The sequence below is a fragment of the Fukomys damarensis genome, unplaced genomic scaffold (assembly GCF_012274545.1).
Source record: "Fukomys damarensis isolate Sample0158 unplaced genomic scaffold, DMR_v1.0_HiC HiC_scaffold_16, whole genome shotgun sequence".
Classification (NCBI taxonomy): domain Eukaryota; kingdom Metazoa; phylum Chordata; class Mammalia; order Rodentia; family Bathyergidae; genus Fukomys; species Fukomys damarensis.
The window spans coordinates 72912329-72930688 of record NW_022900928.1 but is presented as its reverse complement, the minus strand read 5'-3'; the positions used below and the strand labels follow the sequence as shown (position 1 = coordinate 72930688).

The window sequence follows — 18360 nt, the reverse complement described above, 5'->3', positions numbered from 1 at the left end:
CAGCAGGAGACACCTAGACTGATATAGACTCAAGGAATCTGGTTCCAGCCTCAAAGCCAGAAATTGGTCTGAACTTCAGAGGAACTAAAGGGGCAGACTGGCTAGGATTATCCACTATCCCACCATGAAGCTGCAGCTAGTTTGCTGGGATTAATCAGTTTGGCTCTTGACTCTTTTGCCTACATTGCCTGACAGTGATAGCAGAGACACACCTTGAATTGGATGTTTGGGGGTTTTAAATTTTTTTTCTTTTTCCTTTCTTTTTTTTCCTCCTTTCTTCATGTTTAAATTTTTCTTGATTGTTTGAACAGTTTCTAGTTTTTTATCGTTGTTGTCCTGTTATGTTCTTGCTTTTATATTTTCCTTTTCTCTTTTCCACCTGTCTTCACCAGTTTCCTAGTGTTTGTCCTCTAGCCTTGCTTCTGACCTCTTCGTCTTCTTCTATTTCTATTTTTTACCCCCTAACCCCTCTTAAATATCCTCTAAGGGTAAAAATGAAGTATTAAGGGCTACAATTTTTCATTTTCTGGGCTGTATTTGATGCTGCTGTTATTGTTGATTGTACTATTATAGCCAAGGTGACAAAATTGTGCTAATCAGTTGTTCCTACTGGTATGACAGACTGTGACTGCCTAAAGGTCTTTAAAAAAAAAAAAACCCTATAGGCCAGTGCCAAAGAACTGTCAGCAGGGCCAAGTAGGCAGAAACTGCTCATCCCCAATAAATTGAACAGGTAAGATCCTGCGACAGACTCAAAATCCAAAAGCTAGCTATTTCTGGAAGTTACTTCTGAGAAGTAGTCATTTCCTAAGGGTTCTGAATACTGACAATAAAGCTACTCACCTTAAGCAATTTACAAGCATCAACCCAGGAATCAAGCTTAAAAAAGAATAAAAGAAAAGGAAAACAAGAAGACATTTAAACAAGGTGCAGCCCCCACAGAATTTCAGCTCACCAAAGGCAATGCCCATGGGCAATGAAGTGGAACAGTGTGAAAGCCGCCCACCTGGACACTCTGAAGTGCTAACAGCAGAAGTAACAAAGCAGATGAACTAGGCTCTAGAAAAAAAAAATCAAAGCAGAAATAATTTCCCAGATAACTACATAGATACTGACCAGAATGAAAGATACAGATTTTTTAAAAAAATAGAGGAGCTCAGGAATATGATGGAAACCATGAATGCCCAGCATAGAAAAGAAATGGAATCCATGAAACAGATTCAAACAGATATCCAGGAGATTAAAAACTCCACTGAAAGTATATGCAGTGCAATGAACCAATGTGAGGACAGAATATCAGATATAGAAGACAGGATTGTGGTTGGTTATCATGAAAAGACAGATTTCTTAAAATAGCAAGAAACATTAAGAAATCAATCCAGCAGCTGCTAGATGATGGGAAAAAGAATAACAAGGTTGACTGGAGACAATGAAAAACAGGAGATAGTGACATTAAAAACAAAAAAAACAAAACAAACAAACAAAAAAACCTGTTCTCAGACATAGTGGCAGAAAACTTCCCAGAGAAAAAGAATTTGACATACAGATAAATGAGGCATATGGGACTGTAATTAGCCATGATCAATAAAAGTCTTCCCCAAGGCATATAATAGTCAAGATTCCAGATATTCAACACAAGGACAAAATATTAAAAGCTGTTACAGAAAAGAAACAAATCACCTATAAAGGAAAGCCCATCAGAATCACAGCAGACTTCTTCTCAACACAAACTCTCAGGTCAAGGAAGGCTTGGAGTGAAGTATTTCAAGCCCTACAGGAAAATAACCTCCAGCCCACAATGATGAACCTTGCAAAACTATCCTTTACAATTGATGGAGGGCTGGGGATTTAGCTTAGTGGTTCCACCACCTGCCTTGTAAATGCAAGGACCTTAATTCAATCCCCAGTACCAAAAAAAGAAAAAGGGGGCTGGGGATTTAGTTCAGTGGTTCTGCCATCTGCCTCACAAGTGCAAGGACCCGAGTTCAATCCCCAGTACCCAAAAATAAATAAATGAATGAATGAATGAATGAATAAATAAATAAAATTTATGGAGAAAAAGGATATTTCCATGACAAAGAACACCTGAATACATTCATGACCAACTACCAACTAGCACTCCAAAGTGTTCTGAAGGACATTCTAGAAAGAGACAATAAGAATTTCAATTCTATGAACCCCAAGAGAATGAATTCACCAGGCAAGGCAAGAAAATGAACAGAAAAGGAAAGAAGGAAGCCAACAGCAGGAAAATAAGAAGACAGAGACAAGATAATACATATCAGTTAAAACCATCAATTTTAATGGTCTCAATTCACTAATCAAAAGAAACAGTCTGTCAGAATGGATCAAGAAGCAAGATCCAATAATATACTACAAACAAAGAACACATTTAATTGAAAAACAAATTCATAGACTGAAAGTCAAGGGATGGAAAACAATATTCCATGTGACAAGAACCTGGAAAAAAGTAGGGGTAGCTATTCTATTTGCAGACAAAGTAGATTTCAAGATAAGACTGGTTAAGAGAGACAAAGAAATTCACTATATCCTGGTAAAGGGAACAATTCAAAAGGAAGATAAAACAATCAGAAATAGGTGTGCACCAAAGAGCATACCCAACTTTGCTTTGTATAAGCAAATATTAACAGACATGAAAAATCATATATACACTAATACAGTTGTAATGGGAGAATTTCAATACCCCACTGTCACCAACAGACAGATCAACTAGACAAAAAAATCAAGAATGAAATATCAGAAATGAACAAAATGTTTGAACAAATGGACTTAGTTGATGTCTACAGAGCGTTCTACCCCATAACATTAGAATACATATATTTCTCAGCTACACATGGGACTTTCTTCAAAATAGACCATATATTATTAGCTCATAGAACATGCTTAAGTAAATGCAAAGGAATTGAAATAACATCTTGCCTATTATCAGACCACAGTGTAATGAAATTGGAAATCAAGGGGAAAAAAAAAAATCACAAGAACTTCATAAACACATGAAAACTAAATAATACTGTCCTGAACAACCAATGGGTGACAGATGAAATTAAGAAATAAGACAGTTTCTACAATTAAATGATAATGACAATACAAAATACTGGAACTTATGGGATGCAATTAAAGCAATCCTATGAGTGAAATTTATAGCCGTGAATTCCCATTATCAGGAAATACAAAGGGGCCAAAACAAACAACCTAATGTTGAACCTCAAGTTTCAAGAAAAAGAAGAGCAAGTCAAGCCCAAAGCTTGTACAAGGGAGGAAAATATAAAAATCAGAGCAGAAATTAATGCAATGGACACCAAGAAAACAATACAAAGAATCAATGAATTGAAGAGTTCTTTGAAAGATTAAATAAAATCAACAAACCCTTAGCCAAGCTTATCAAAAAAAAAAAAAAAGGGAAGGAAAAGACTCAAATCCCTGCAACTAGGAAAGGAAGGGGTGAAATCACAACATATCCTGCAGAGATCCAAAATATCATTCATACTTACTTTGAGAACCTGTAGTCTTAGAAGATGGAAAATACAGAAGAAATGGACAGATTCCTAGATACATAAGAATTTCCAAATGAACAGATGGAAATAAAGTGTTTGTAGATGGGGAGGGGAGGAGGGGGGTGAAGAGAGGGCAGAGGTAAGGGGAAAAAATGAGAATCAAGACTTGTCATGTAGAGGTACAAGATCCCAACAATGAATATAACTGTACTGTATCCCTAAAATGTACCAATAAACTCAATTAAAGCTAAAAAAAAAGAATTTCCAAAACCCAATCAAGAAGATACAGAAATTCTAAGTAAACTAATATCAGCTATTGAAATTGAATATGTAATTTAAAAACTACAAAGAAAAGCCCTGGCCCTGATGGAGTCACTGCTGAATTTTACAAGAAATTTAGAGAAGATCTAATGTCACAACTTTTCAAACTCTGTAATGCAATTGAAAGGGAAGCAATACTCCCAAATTCATTCCTGGAAGAAAGCATTACTCTGATTCCAAAACTAGAGAAGGATCCAACTAAAAAGGAGAATTACAGGCCAATCTCCCTAATGAACATACATGCAAAAATGTTCAATAAGGTACTGGCAAACAGAATGCAGCAAATCATCAAGATTATACAGCATAATCAAGTTGGATTCATCCCAGGGGTGCAGGGATGGTTCAACATATGAAATCAATAAATGCAATACACTATATTAACAAATCCAAGGACAAAAACTATATGATCCTCTCAATAGACGCAGAAAAAGCATTTGACAAGACCAACATTCATTCACAAGAAAACCCCTACAAAAAATTAGGATAGATGGTCTTTATCTCAATCTGGTAAAAGCCATCTATGACAAACAAACAACCAAAATCCTACTAAATGGACATTTAGTAACTGAAAGCTTTCACTCTAAAATCAGGAATACAAGGACACAAGACAAGACTGTCACCACTCTTGTTCAATATAGTCCTGAAAACACTAGTCAGGGCAATTAGACAAGAGAAAGAAATAAAAGGAATAAGGATGGGAAAGGAAGAATTTATATTATCATTATTTGCAGATGACATGAAACTACTCTACACAGAAGACACCAAAAACTCTAACAAAAAACTTTTAGATTTGATAACCAAATTCAGTGGCATATCTTGATAAAAAGTCAACACTCAAAAATCAATAGATATTCTGAACACCAATAACAGATTATGGAGACAGAAATTAGAGCAAAACCCCTTTCACAACAGCATCCAAAAAAAGAAAAGAAAAGAAAGAAAGATATATAGGAATCAATCCAACAAAGGAAGTAAAAGACCTCTACATTGAAAACTACAGTACTGTGAAAAAAGAGACTGAAAAAGATAATCAGAAAATGGAAAGATATCCCTTGGTCTTGAATAGGAAGACGCAATATAGTGAAAATGGCCATACTTTCAAAACTGTTATACAGATTTAATGCAATCTCAATCAAAATCCCAACAATATATTTCACAGAATTAGAAAAAACAATCCTAAAATTCATTTGGAACCAGAAGAAACCTAGAATAACAAAGCAATTCTGGGCAACAAAGGCAAAGCAGGGGCTATCATAACCCCTGCCTTTAAATTATACTACACAACTATGATAGTAAAAACAGCAAAAGAACAGACCTAGAACAGACTAAAGGATGCAAAAACAACTCTAGATATATTCAACCACCTTGACAAAAGTGCCAAACACCTTCACTGGAAGAAAGTTAGCCTCTTTAATGAATGGTGCTGGTGAAACTGGCTTTCCACGTGCTGAAGTCTGAAACTAGACCCATTATCTCTCAGCACACACTAGCCTAAAATCAAAAATGGATCAAAGATCTAAATATTAAAACAGAAATACTAAATCTGTTGGAGCAGAGAATAGGTAGAATGCTTGAAGACATAGGAGTAGGCAAAGATATCATAAACAAAATCCAGACCACACGGTAAATACTACAAAGAACCAACATCTGGGGCTTCATCTTATTAAAAAGTTTTTGCACAGCAAGAGAAACTACCAACAGAGTGAAAAGACAACCCACAGAGTAGGAAAAAATTTTTTATTCAGATAAAGGATCATTATCCAGAATATCTAAAGAACTCAAAAAAGCCAGGCATGGTGGTGCACACCTGTAATCCCAGCACTCGGGAGGCTGAGGCAGGAGGATCGCTGTGAGTTTGAGACCAACCTGGGCTACATAGTGAGTTCCAGATCAATCTCAACTACATAGTGAGACCCTGTCTCAAAAAAAAAAAAAAAAAAAAAAAAAAAGAAAAAGAAAAAGAAAATAAAATTAAAAAGTAAAGAACTAAAAAAAACTCAGAGCCCCCAAATTTAAAGATCCAATGCAAAAATGGGCAACTGAAATAAAAAGACACTTCTCAGATGAAGAATTAAAAATGGTAAATAAATATATGAAAAAATATTTAACATCACTGGTCATTTGTGAAATGCAGATTAAAACAATGCTGAGATTCCATCTCACTCCAGAAAGAATGGCTGCTATAAAAAAAAAAATCAATCAATAACAAATGCTGGAGGAGCTGTGGGAAAAAAGGAACCCTTCTCCACTGTTGGTGCGGAATGTACTCTAGTGCAACTACTGTGGAAATCAGTGTGAAGATTACACAAAAAAACTAAAACTAGAGGTTCCATTTGAACTAGCTATACTCCTTCCTGGTATCTTCTCAAAAGAATTAAAAGCATATAACACCACAACGATATGTGCACCCCCATATTTATAGCAGCAGTTTGTAATAGCTAAATCTTGGAAACAGCCCAAATTCCCATTAACTGACAAGTGGATAGGAAGGTGTGGGGTTTTTTTCTACAATAGAATACCACTCTGTCATAAAGAAGGATGAGCTTCAGACAAATATCTGAAGGGATGGACCTTGAGACCATACTCTTTAAGTGAAATAAATCAGACACACATGTTCGAACACTGCATTGTTTCTCTGGTGTGAGAAACTGAAAGTGGAAATAAGGACTGAAATGGATGTTTCAAAATGGGAAGAAAGTGTTCAAATGGGAAGGGGAACAAGGGAAAAGGGGTAAGGGAAAAAGGAAGGGACAAGAAAAAAACTGAGGGCTGGGGATTTAGCTCAGTGGTTCTGGCACCTGCCTTGCAAACACAAGGACCTGAGTTTGATCCCCGGTGCCAAAAAAAGTGAAAATAGAAGAAAAAAATGGAAACAATGCTTTTGTACACAGGAAGGGGAGGGGGCTTGGAGGGGGGACTGGGATAAAATAAAATTTATTTTTAAAATTTTATTACAATGAAAGACACATTGCCATGAATCTTCCTCAAAACACTTCCCCTCACTTCAAACATGCTTATCCCAGTGTTCTTGTCACTTTCTGAAGCAGTTCTGAAAGTTCTCTTTCATGAGTAGCTTCACCAAATCTGATAAAAAATACAGTGAATGCTGCTGTCAAGTGCCAAGTGACATCAACAAAAAGGCAGGATTGTAAAAACATTCCAGTGTGTCCTTATCACCTTATTCCCCAGCTCTGCAACTATGTGACTTCTGGATCTTCCCCAAAGTCAAAATGACCATGATAGCTCATGGGTGGAATGTTAGAAATAGGAAGTGGGCAGTATGAAAAAAGTGCCCCCAAAAAGGTGAATAAGGATAAATAATCTAAGTCTTGGATGTGAAGCTGAGGAGCACAAATTTTATTCTGCAGCATTGGAAATCGAAGAGGACAATGATATGATAACATTTACATTTTAAAAAGGTGGTAGTGGAAAACACTGGAGGAAAAGCAGAACAGTTTGGAAATGATTGGCAATATCATGTCTGGGTCAAGATTGATCTATTGCAGTTTAGACAGCAGACAAATTCCATTTTCAGTCTGCTAAAATAAACTTTTCCTTTTAACTCTTAAAAATAAAGACCATGAAACCTAAACATTTTGAATCCATGTATTATATTGAAGCAGCCACAACAGTGCAAATAAAGACACTCAAGAAAAGACTTCTTGTTCCACTTTAGAAAGTGGAAAGAAAGATGGGATAAGTGTGTTTGAAACAAGAGGGAATATTCTAATCAGAATTTTTGGTAATATGTCATTTACTGTAATAATGTTTTTAATTTAAACATTCTCCATAGTTTTTGTTTAAATCACATCCTGTATTGTAATGATTCAGTTAACTTGTCTGGAATTGGTAGTATTACCTCTTAATCTGGTAGGACACAGAAAACTTTCCAATGTCACATGTATCATCATTGTGGAAATACTACCACTCAAAGTAATATCTTTTATTTTTTAAATTGAGTTTATTGGTACATTTTAGGTATACAGTAGTTACAGTCATCATTGGGATCTTGTATATTTACATGACGGGCAAAGTAATATTACCACATACCTCTTTCTTTTCCTCTTCTTGCTCTATTCCAGAATGAATGGCCAGAGAAGCTTGGAATTCAGCACTCAGTCCTGACTGATACTTATAAACCTGTTAGAAAGTCCAGTTATACAGTGTCAAAATTAAAGTTTTTATCTATTCTTTTCTTATGCAACCTTGACTTGACTGCATTAAGCAAGCAAGCAAAAAAAAAAGCATGTGAGAATAAAAGCAAAAAAGAATGAAAGGAAAAACTTTCAGTAGCAAAATCTTAATAAGCCGAAGAAAAGGTATCAGAAGGGATGGGGATTTAGCTCAGTGGCACAAGTTCTTTTACATAGAGGTCACTTGGAATCATTCTGTCATAAATGTGCTTAGAAATGAATACAGGATATAAAGTCAAATATCTTAATATCTCTAATCTACAGTCACACTCAATCTATACAACTCTCGATTGGCATGAGTTAAGAACATGGGAATATTAAAAAAAATTATCTGGCATGGCATGGAGGAAGCTCGGGCTAATTTCTCACAATATTTTCTAGGAAAGCCTTATGATGACATAGGTGGTATACATATTTGGATGTTATATAGGCCAAATTATGATCCCTAATTTTTTAGATAGAAAGTGTTTTATCTCTTTAAAAATTATTTATCTTTCAGGGCTGGGATTTAGCTCAGTGGTTCCACCACCTGCCTCACAAGTGCAAGACCAGAGTTTGAGCATCAGCACCAAAAAAAAAAATTTGTCTTTCAGCAAGGTTACAGGATATAAGATGAATATATAAAAATCAACTGTGATGAATAATCTGGAAACAAAATTAAGAAAAAATCCATTTACACTACTATAAAAATAAAATACTTAGGAATAAATTTAACAAGAGAAGTGTAAATTTTATACTCTGAAGCCTACAAACCATTGGTGAAAGAAATTAAAAGACACCTAAATAAATGGAAAGACCACTCACCTTCATGACCTGAAATATTAAATACTGTTAAGATGACAAGGGAAACTACGTGGTCAAGCAAAAACCATACGCTGGGGATTTAGCTCAGTGGTTCCGCCACCTGCCTGGCAAGCACAAGGACCTGAGTTCAATCCCCAGTACCAAACCCCCCCGAAAACATAACACCTTCTGACAGATGACATAATTAGTAAAAACAAAACCAAAAACAAAAACAAAAAAACAACAACAAAAAACCAAAAACTACAAGAGCTAAGAGGATTTGTCCACAACCCCCAAAATAATGCCTCAAGAGCTAAAACTGACCTTCACAAATATTTACATATCTGTAATGCAATATATATTTACATACATATATATATATATATATATACACATACATACACATATACATAGAGAAAGAGAGAGAATAATATTAAAAGCTAGACTATATATAAAAAGGAAGCACTAAAGATTCCACCAGTCTCTCCTGGCAGTGTCCACTAAACCTATAAACTATAGGCATAACAAGTTTTGATTATTAATTTTACTAGCTGTATCAAAAATATCAACAAAAACACATGCTGGGTTTGTAGACAAATGCCCACTTGTAATACAGCTGGGCTACTATAGTGGATATTTCTTCCACAAAAAAATGATTAGCTAGGGCCAGGGGTTTAGCTCAGTGGCACTGCACCTTCCTTGCAAGCACAAGGTCCTGAGTTTGATCTCTGGTACTGCAAAATAAATTTTTTTAAAAAGATTAAATAAAGCTTTGAGATTTTATTAAATAGCTACAAAGTGCAGTGACAATTTTAAAGCTTGGTACCAAGGTCTAATGTCTCTCAATGGCCAACAAATAAAACTCTTCATCAAAAAGTTCATAAAAGCAGGGATTTGGCTCAGTAGTTCTGCTGCCTGCCTTGCAAGCCCAAGGGCCTGAGTTCGGTCCCCAGTACCAAAAGAAAAGAAAAGTTCATAAAATATTTTTGGAACCACAATACTCAGATACAAAAAAGCAGAAATCCTAATTTACCTCAGACTCCTAAAACTCCTATGATAAAAGATAACCATAACTCACAAATATTTTCAGGTTTGTGATAAATATATCTAACATCTACTACAAGAAAACTCAACTATCACCTCTTTGTTAAAAACAAAAATTCATACTTACAATAAATGGGACAATGCCACCCAAAATATAAGTTGGATTCTACACAAAGCTATAATCACACTATTGTGTTAAAATGCTGGCCTGTTTGACACTGACTAAAAGACAAGAACTGAGAAAAGATGGTCAGCCAATGGCTCTGTGGCACAAACCTATGGCCTTAGCCTCTAGGATGGATAAAAAGATATACACTACAATACCCATGAGTACAAGGATGCTGGGTTAAAACCACATAGTGACCAACCAACCTCCCAGTCTTGCAACATTGATAAACCAGATCAGTTTTTCACGTGTATAATTATTTGATCTCTCTCTCTTTATTCTCCAGCTAAGACTTAAAAATATAACGGGGCATATTGAATCTCTTACTAACCATACCCAAAAGGTGCTAAGGGATGCTACAAAGTGCCATATTTGGGATATCATTTTCTGAACCCTAATAGTATCAAAGCAAGCTACAGATTTAACATAATCCTTATCAAAATCTCATGGCATTTTTTCATAAACACTAAAGTCCTTTCTCAAATTAATATTGTATCTTAAAGGACTACAAATAGCCAAATAATTCTGAAAAAGAATGAAGGTCTTACACTTGATTTCAAAACTTATTACAAAACTACAGTAATCAAAACAGCATGGTACTGGTATAAATACAGGCTTACTAATCAATGGAATAGAATCAAAAGACCAAAAATAAACCCAGGCATAGATGGTCAATTGCTTTGGACAAGGGAGTCAAGATCACTCAATGAAGAAGGGACAGTCTCTTCAAAAAAATGGTACTGGAAAAATGGACATTCATGTGCAAAAGAACAAAACTAAATGCTTACCATATACCATATACAAAAACTAATTCAAATGGATCAATGACCTAAACATAAGAGCTAGAACTATAAAACTCTTAGAAGAAAACACAAGAGAAAAAGCTATACGACAGTGGATTTGGCAATTTCTTAAATACAATACTAAAAGCACAGGCAACAAAAATAAAAAACAGAACGGGAGAGGGAACAAGAGATGGAAGAAAAGGGGAAGAGGGTAGGAGAAAGGGACATAAAAAGAATTAAGACGTATTATATACATGTGCCAACTCCTCATGATGAACGTAATCATAATGTCATGCCAACATTGGAAAGAAACTTTCCTTTTGCACATTAGAAGATACTATCAATGGAGTGAAAAGCAACTAAGGAAATCAGAGAAAATATATGCAAATCATATATTTAATAAGGAGTTAGTACCCAGAACACACACAGAGCTTCTACAATTAAAAAAAAAAATACAACAACAACAAAACCTGATTTAAAAATAAGGAAAGGATTGGCATAGGAAAAGACTTTATGAACAAATCCTCAGTAGGACGGAAACTAGCAGAAAGAATCAACAACTAGGATCTCATCTTATTAAAAAGCTTCTGCACTGCAAAAGAAACCATCAACAGAACTAAGAGACAACCTACAATGTGGGAAAAACTTTTTACCAGCTGCTCCTCAGACAAAGGACTCTTATCTAGAATATATAAAGAACTCAAAACAATCAGCCCCCCCCCAAATATAAAGACCTGATTCAAAACTGGGCATCTGAAATGAACAGACATTTCTCAGACAAAGAAGTAAAAGCCGCAAGTAAATATATGAAAAAACGTTCCACATCACTGGTCATTCGAGAGATGCAGATGAAAACAACACTGAGATTCCACCTCACCCTACAAAGAATGGCTGCTATCAAGAAATCAAACAATAACAAATGTTGGTGAGGTTGTGGGGAGAAAGGAACCCTTCTCCGTTGTTGGTGGGAGTGCAGACTGGTGTAACCACTATGGAAATCAATATGAAGATACCTCAAAGAGCTGGGACTAGAGGTTCCATTTGACCCAGCCATCCTTCTGCTGGGTATCTTTCCAAAAGAATTAAAAGAATCATACCACAGTGATATATGTGCACCCATGTTTATAGCAGCACAGTTTGTAATAGCTAAAATTTGGAAACAGCCCATTTGCCCATCAGCTGGAAACTGCATAAAGAAGATGTGGTTTTTCTATAAAATGGAGTACTGCTCAGTCATAAGGAATGAGAAACTAGAGTCAATCATAAGAAAATGGATGCATATTGAGGTCACAGTCTTAAGTGAAATAAATAAGTCACACACGTGTAAATACTGAATAGTTTCTCTGGTGTGAAAGACCATAAATATAAATGAGATCCTAATGATATAACTGACAATGTGAAATAGGAAGAAAAGGGCTAAAGGTGTAGGGAAAGTGGGAAGGGTAGGAAAGGTAATAAAGGAAAAGAAAAAATATGATAAAATGAAAAAATGGAAATAAAGTGTTTGTAAATGAAGAGGGGAGGAGAAGATGAAGGGAGGGTGGGGACAAGGGGGAAAAAATGAGAACCAACACCTGTCATGTAAAGGTACAAGATCCCAATGATGAATGTAACTGTACTGTATACCTAAAATGTACCAATAAACTCAATGAGAGAAAAAAAATTTTTTAAAAATAAGGAAGGGGCCAGGGATGTAGCTCAGTCGTGCTGTGACTGCCTGGAAAGTGTCCTGAGTTTGATTCCCAGTACCAAAAAATAAATAAATGAAAATAAAACTAAGTTAAAAAAATAAACAAGGGCTTGAATCAAATTTCTCTAAAGAAGACAGCAAAATGGCCAATTATCATATGAGAAGATATACAATTTCAGTAATATTACAAAGTGCAAATCAAAATCACAATGAGATATCACATCTCCTTTATTGGAATGACCATTATTTAAAAAAACAGAAAATAACAAGTATTGGTGATGATTTAGAGAAATTAAAATGGAACCCTTTTGCAATGCTAGTGGGACTTTAAAAAGGTATAATCACTTTGGAAAAGTGTATGGCAAGTCCTCAAAAAATTAAAAGTAGAATTCTCAGTCAGGTATTGTGGCACACAATTGTAATCATCATTTGGGAGGCTGAGGCAGGAGGATCAAAGAAACAAAATAACAGAATTTCACATATGGGTAAATACACAAAAGAATTTAAAGCAGAGACTTGAAACAGTAATTGTATTCCCAAAACTGATAAATGGGTTAACTTCCTCATAGTTTCTGTTTTGCCTCGTCCCCCAAATAAATAACCAATAAAGGCAGCCTTACTTGCAAAGAAGAATAAGGAAAATCATCAAAGAACATCATATATAATCTTAGTTTTTTAGGTTCACATGAACCAAGAATGCTTGAACAGGTGAGCTGAGGGCATGTCACAATCTTGATTATTACAAGTATTAATGAACATTCTAGTGTCCACTTGACTGTGCGTCAAATTAGATTGTTCAGAAAACCCGTATAAACTTTATGCCTGCGACCCCTGGCAGATGGAATTTGGGTGAAAGCCCTTCATCTTCCTCTACCTGATAGCTTGCTACCAACAGAGCTCTTTCTTCTCCCACTTCTCCCACTTCTCCCATCACTCTGTCCACTGAATTATTGGCTTCATCAAGAAGCAGTGGAACTCGACATTTCATGATTGTTTATCGATGTTCATTATAGCATTATACATAATAGTTAAGGTGGAAACAACCTAAGTGTCCATCAATGCATGAATGGATAAACAAAATACAGTATGTACACAAAGATACACACATAGAGGAATATCATTTAGATTTACAAAGAAAAATTTTCCTACGCTATAGCCCTATGTTGAGTGAAACAAGACAGTGATAAAAGAATAAATACTAGATGAGTCCATTTATATGAGGAACGTAGAGCAATCAAATGCATAAAGGCAGAAAGTAGAAGGGTGGTTTCCAGGAGCTGGAGGAAGGGGAAATGGGAGTAGTTAATAGTTGTAGAGTTTCAGTTTTACAAGATAACAACAAATTCTGGAAAAAGATGGTGATGATGGTTATAGAACAATGTGAAAGTACTGAAAGCTACTGAATTGTACACTTAAAATGGTAAATTTTGTTATGTATATTTTACCACAATTTTTTAAAGTATATATATTCATGTATATAAATGCTATAAGAGGTCTATAAGCATGCATACAACTCTTGACAGTGATTAACTTTAAAGCAAAGACAATTAGAAGAATCAGAATTAGAAGGTAGGTTCTTTTTTTTTTGATACTAGGGATTGAACTCAGGATCTTCTGCTTGTGAGGCAGGTGGTGGCACCACTGAGCTGAATCCACAGTCCAGAAGGTAGGTTCTTGAACAAGAGATTTCAACATTTTTTTCTGTACGCTTCCAAAATATTTGAACAGTCTATAAGAATGTATTAATATATTACATTTATACTTCTTTTGTTGTTATTTTTTTGGTACTGGGGATCGAACTCGGGTCTTTGCACTTGCAAGGCAGGCGGCAGAACCGCTGAGCTAAATCCCCAGCTACATTTATACTTCTATAACTGAGTAACTACAATATTACCATTTCCTAACATTTCATTTTTAAAATTATGTTAAGTTCTCATCACGTATTAGAAGGAACACAGAACTTCTTCACCATTTCATTCTTTTCCAAATCCATTCTTAAAGAATAAGTGTTTTTCCCTTTTAAAATTTTCCACTGGGTGTGGTAGTGGTACATGCCTGTAATCTCAGCACTTAGGAGGCTGAGGCAAGAGGAGTACCATGAATTCGAGGTCAGCCTGGGATATACAGAGTGAGTTTAAGGCCAACTTAAACTACATAGCTAATGAGACACTGTCTCCAAAAGCAAGCAAACCAACAAAAGCCCCCAAAATAAAATAAGTTCAGGTAAAACAATATCCTACTACCACAAGGTTTTAATCAGGAGATAAAACTGTTCTCTGGTAATCTGATGGCAGTGACAAGCATTTGGTTGTGAAAGAAATTTTTATTTGTCACAACTTGGTGAGGAGATCCTGCTGCTGGAGATCTGCTTGACAGAATACAAGCCAGGGATGTGAGGAGGTGAAAATATCTGCAAGAAGTTGTTAATATACTTAAAATGTTTACATTGAACATAAAAATCAATTTATTTCTATATTATTATTTAGAGTATTACATTTTAATAAATCAACATAATGCCATTATATAAAGAAACATTTATTGATTGATTGATTGAGACAAGGTCTCACTATGTAGTTCAGGCTGACCTCCAACTCATAGCAATCTTTCCGCCTCAGCCTCTGAGTGCTGGGACTACAGGTGTGTGCCATCACACCCAGCCAGAAACACATATATTAATAAAATCCAATAAAATCATATTTATGTGAATATGTATATGCATCTTCATGCAAAGAAAATGGTCCAGGCCAGCAGCGGCAAACCTATGGCACACATGCCACAGAAGACAGGCAAAGCCCTCGCTGTCAGCATATGAGCCAAGTCACCCTAGCAGCCGAGTGTTCAAATTTACCTGCAGTGTTAGCACTCTGCAATAAGTGAGTTTTGGGTGCAATTTGGGTACTTGTTCTCTAAAAGGTTTGCCATCACTGGAGATAAGCTTCAAATTGTTAACAATTGATATGATGGTGAAGGGCAAAGGCAGAGAAAACGTAAGAGTGAAAGATAACTGAACTTTAACTACCTATGCCTCTATACTTTAAAATTTTTATTGAAAAAGTACTACTAATTGACATCTACTTATTATTTATTTGGTTTGTTGGTTGGTTTTTGAAGACAGGTATTGCTTATGTAGCCCAGGCTGGCCTTGAACTTGAAGCGATCTTCTCTCCTGCCTCAGCCTCCCAAGGGATTACAGGTGTGCATCACCACATCCAGCTGATTTTTTAGACACTAAAAATTAATCTGATTTCTAAAATTAGAAGGTTGACTGGCTATATTTTGAAAGATAAATCAGAATAAGCAGGAAGCCTGAAGACAAGAAAGCAGCTAGGTGAGAAATGATAGGGACCTGGGCTACAAATGTGGAAGTGAGAACAGAAAGGGAGAGTGAAGTTTAACTCATAAAACTGCCAGAACCTGTTATTATCAACAGAATCCAAATACTGACACCAAAAGTTATTCAGACAATTGTGAGGATTCTGGCTTACATGATTAAGTAGATAGAGGAACTGCTTTGGCATGAGTAGTATATTTGGTTTCACACATCTTCAGTTTGAACTACTGTGGAACACCGGAGTTGAGATAACTGACTCAGGTATTTGGAAGGCTGACGCTCAGGAGAAAGATTTGTCCAATACAGATTTCAAAATCATTTCAATATCCAGTAGTGAAAGCCACCAAAGTAAAATATCACTTAGAAAGAGCCTATTAATGAATTGGAGAAACAGAACAGAGCCTAAGAAACACCAATAGGGGGAAAAAAAAATATGGAAGCAGAAAAGATTCAGTAAGAGAGGTCAGAATCTTAGGAGTAAAATTCTGGTGTTACAAGAAGTCAAGGTGGGAAAGTTTCACGAGCAAAGAAGCGGTCAACAATTTCAAATGTTACAGAGAAGTAAAAAAATAAAAATTTTTCAATTATTTCATTAAAAAGGACATTAGTGGCTATAAAGAACAGCTCAGGCGTGTTGGGGACAGAATTCAGATTATAGCAAAGAGAAGTCAAGGAATAGTAAAATGAGGATTGTAAACACGGGTTATTCTTTCAAGAAGCTGACAGTGATTGCACAGTTTTATTTATGTCCCGATCACAATTATTCAAAATGTATCACTGTAGAGAGCTGGGAATGAGAGAAGAGTGGGACATCTGAGCAGTCCTCGGGCTCTTTTCCACTCTCCTCACCGCTGCTCTCGCAGTGGTTGTATGCCTGCTCACCTCTCAGAACAGCTTCCACCAAGGCCACCTCAGCAAGTTCCCACTTAAAGGCATCACGCAGGTATATGTGTCCCTGCCTCAAGGCGAAAAGTCCAAGATGTGTATTTCTAGATTGATGGTACTGGAGGACTGTGCTGCCAAGACTCACACCCTGGACTGTGAGCCCAAGTGTGTACAAGAGTTGTCTGAGTAGAATTTTGATGGCTTTAGCACTTTCCAGTCAGTAGGCTCCATGAGTTACTTGTACCTTAACTCTGTTGCCCTGTTTCGGGAATCCTTCTGCAAAGACCTGAATAAACTATTCTGTGAAGTTTTCAGGTATAACCAGAAGCCTACAGAGACATCTCAATTCAAAATACATCTGTAGGGCCGGGGATTTAGCTCAGTGGTTCAGTGGCCTGGCTTGCAAGCGCAAGGACCCAAGTTCAATCCCCAGTACCAAAACAAAAAAACAAAATACATCTGTATACAGACAATGGACATGGTATGCAACCAGCACCCTTACTTTGGAACAGAGCAGGAATATACTCTCATGGTGACAGATGAGCACCCCTTCAAATGGCTTCCCTGGACCCCGAGGTCTGTATCGCTATGGTACAGATATTGTGCAGGCTCATTATCAGGTCTGCTTGTATGCCAGAATCAAGGTTACAGAAACTAATGCTGAAATAATTAATGCCTGCCCAGTGGGAATTCCAAGTAGGATCCTGGAAGAAACCTCCATAACATAGCATCTTGCATCATGCACACAGACTTTGGAGTCATAGCAACCTTTGATCCTAAGCCCATTTCTGGGAACTGGAATGGTGCATCGGCCACACCAACTTCAGCACGAAGGCCATGTGGGAGAATGGTCTGAAGTACACTGAGGAGGCCATGGCAAAGCTAAGCAAGTGGCACTGGTACCACATTTGCATCTAAGATCCTAAAGTGTGGCCTGGACAATGCCTGGTGCTTAAATGGATTCTATGAAAGCCCCAACATTGTTGACCTCTTCTGACATAGCCAACTGTAGCACCAGTATCTGCATTCCCCAGACTGTCCACCAGGAGAAACAAGGTTATTTTGAAGACAGTTGCCCTCTGCCAACTCTGACCTTTCTGCTGTGACAGAAGCCCTCGTCTGTACATCTTAATGAGACTGGCCATAAGCCCTTTCAATATAAAAACTAAGTGGACTGGTTTGCCACCTCCTCATTCTTCACCCTACTCCCAGTTGTCCTACTTGTTCTCAATGTAACTCAAAGGGTGTATTATCAAGGTCTTTTTTTATTCTTCATGCTCAGTTAATCTTGCTGTTTTTGGCCAGTATAAGAGTGGCTCAGTTCTTAATCTCTTCACTCCCACTCCTCCCACGCCCATCGGGGAAGCTTTCTCATGCACTGGGGACATGGGTAGGGAAAACAACCACTGCTTTTCAGTTTGCCAAGCATGCTTGTCCAGTAAGGGCAGCTACCTGGACAGAAAGATGTGACTGTGAAAGAGGAAAGGAGGGAATTTTTTTTCTTCAAGGTAGTTGAAAGGGGAAAGACTTGACTTTGGTTAAGGGAGGATCTTGCTCCTGGGAAGCTCTATTTTCTAAGCTACAACTAACTTTCTATTATAAATAAAAATTAGGAGAGAGGGAGGAAGGGTTGGGATCAGGGAGGAA

At 36.6% G+C, this 18360-nt stretch overlaps 1 protein-coding gene and 1 pseudogene across 7 annotated transcripts in view; one reads left to right on the top strand and one right to left on the bottom strand.

Moving 5' to 3' along the window:
• Ccdc15 (coiled-coil domain containing 15) overlaps positions 1-18360 on the bottom strand; it is a 101619-nt gene that overhangs the window by 50137 nt on the left and 33122 nt on the right. For all 7 annotated transcript variants that reach the window (XR_004517491.1, XM_010628699.1, XM_010628700.1 and 4 more), the window contains one exon: positions 7887-7976. Coding sequence is in view for 6 of the 7 variants with exons in the window: in XM_010628699.1 (XP_010627001.1) it covers positions 7887-7976 (90 nt within the window). In the remaining variant the exon portion in view is untranslated. The remainder of the gene's footprint in view (positions 1-7886; positions 7977-18360) is intronic.
• LOC104865272 lies at positions 15458-17882 on the top strand (annotated as a pseudogene).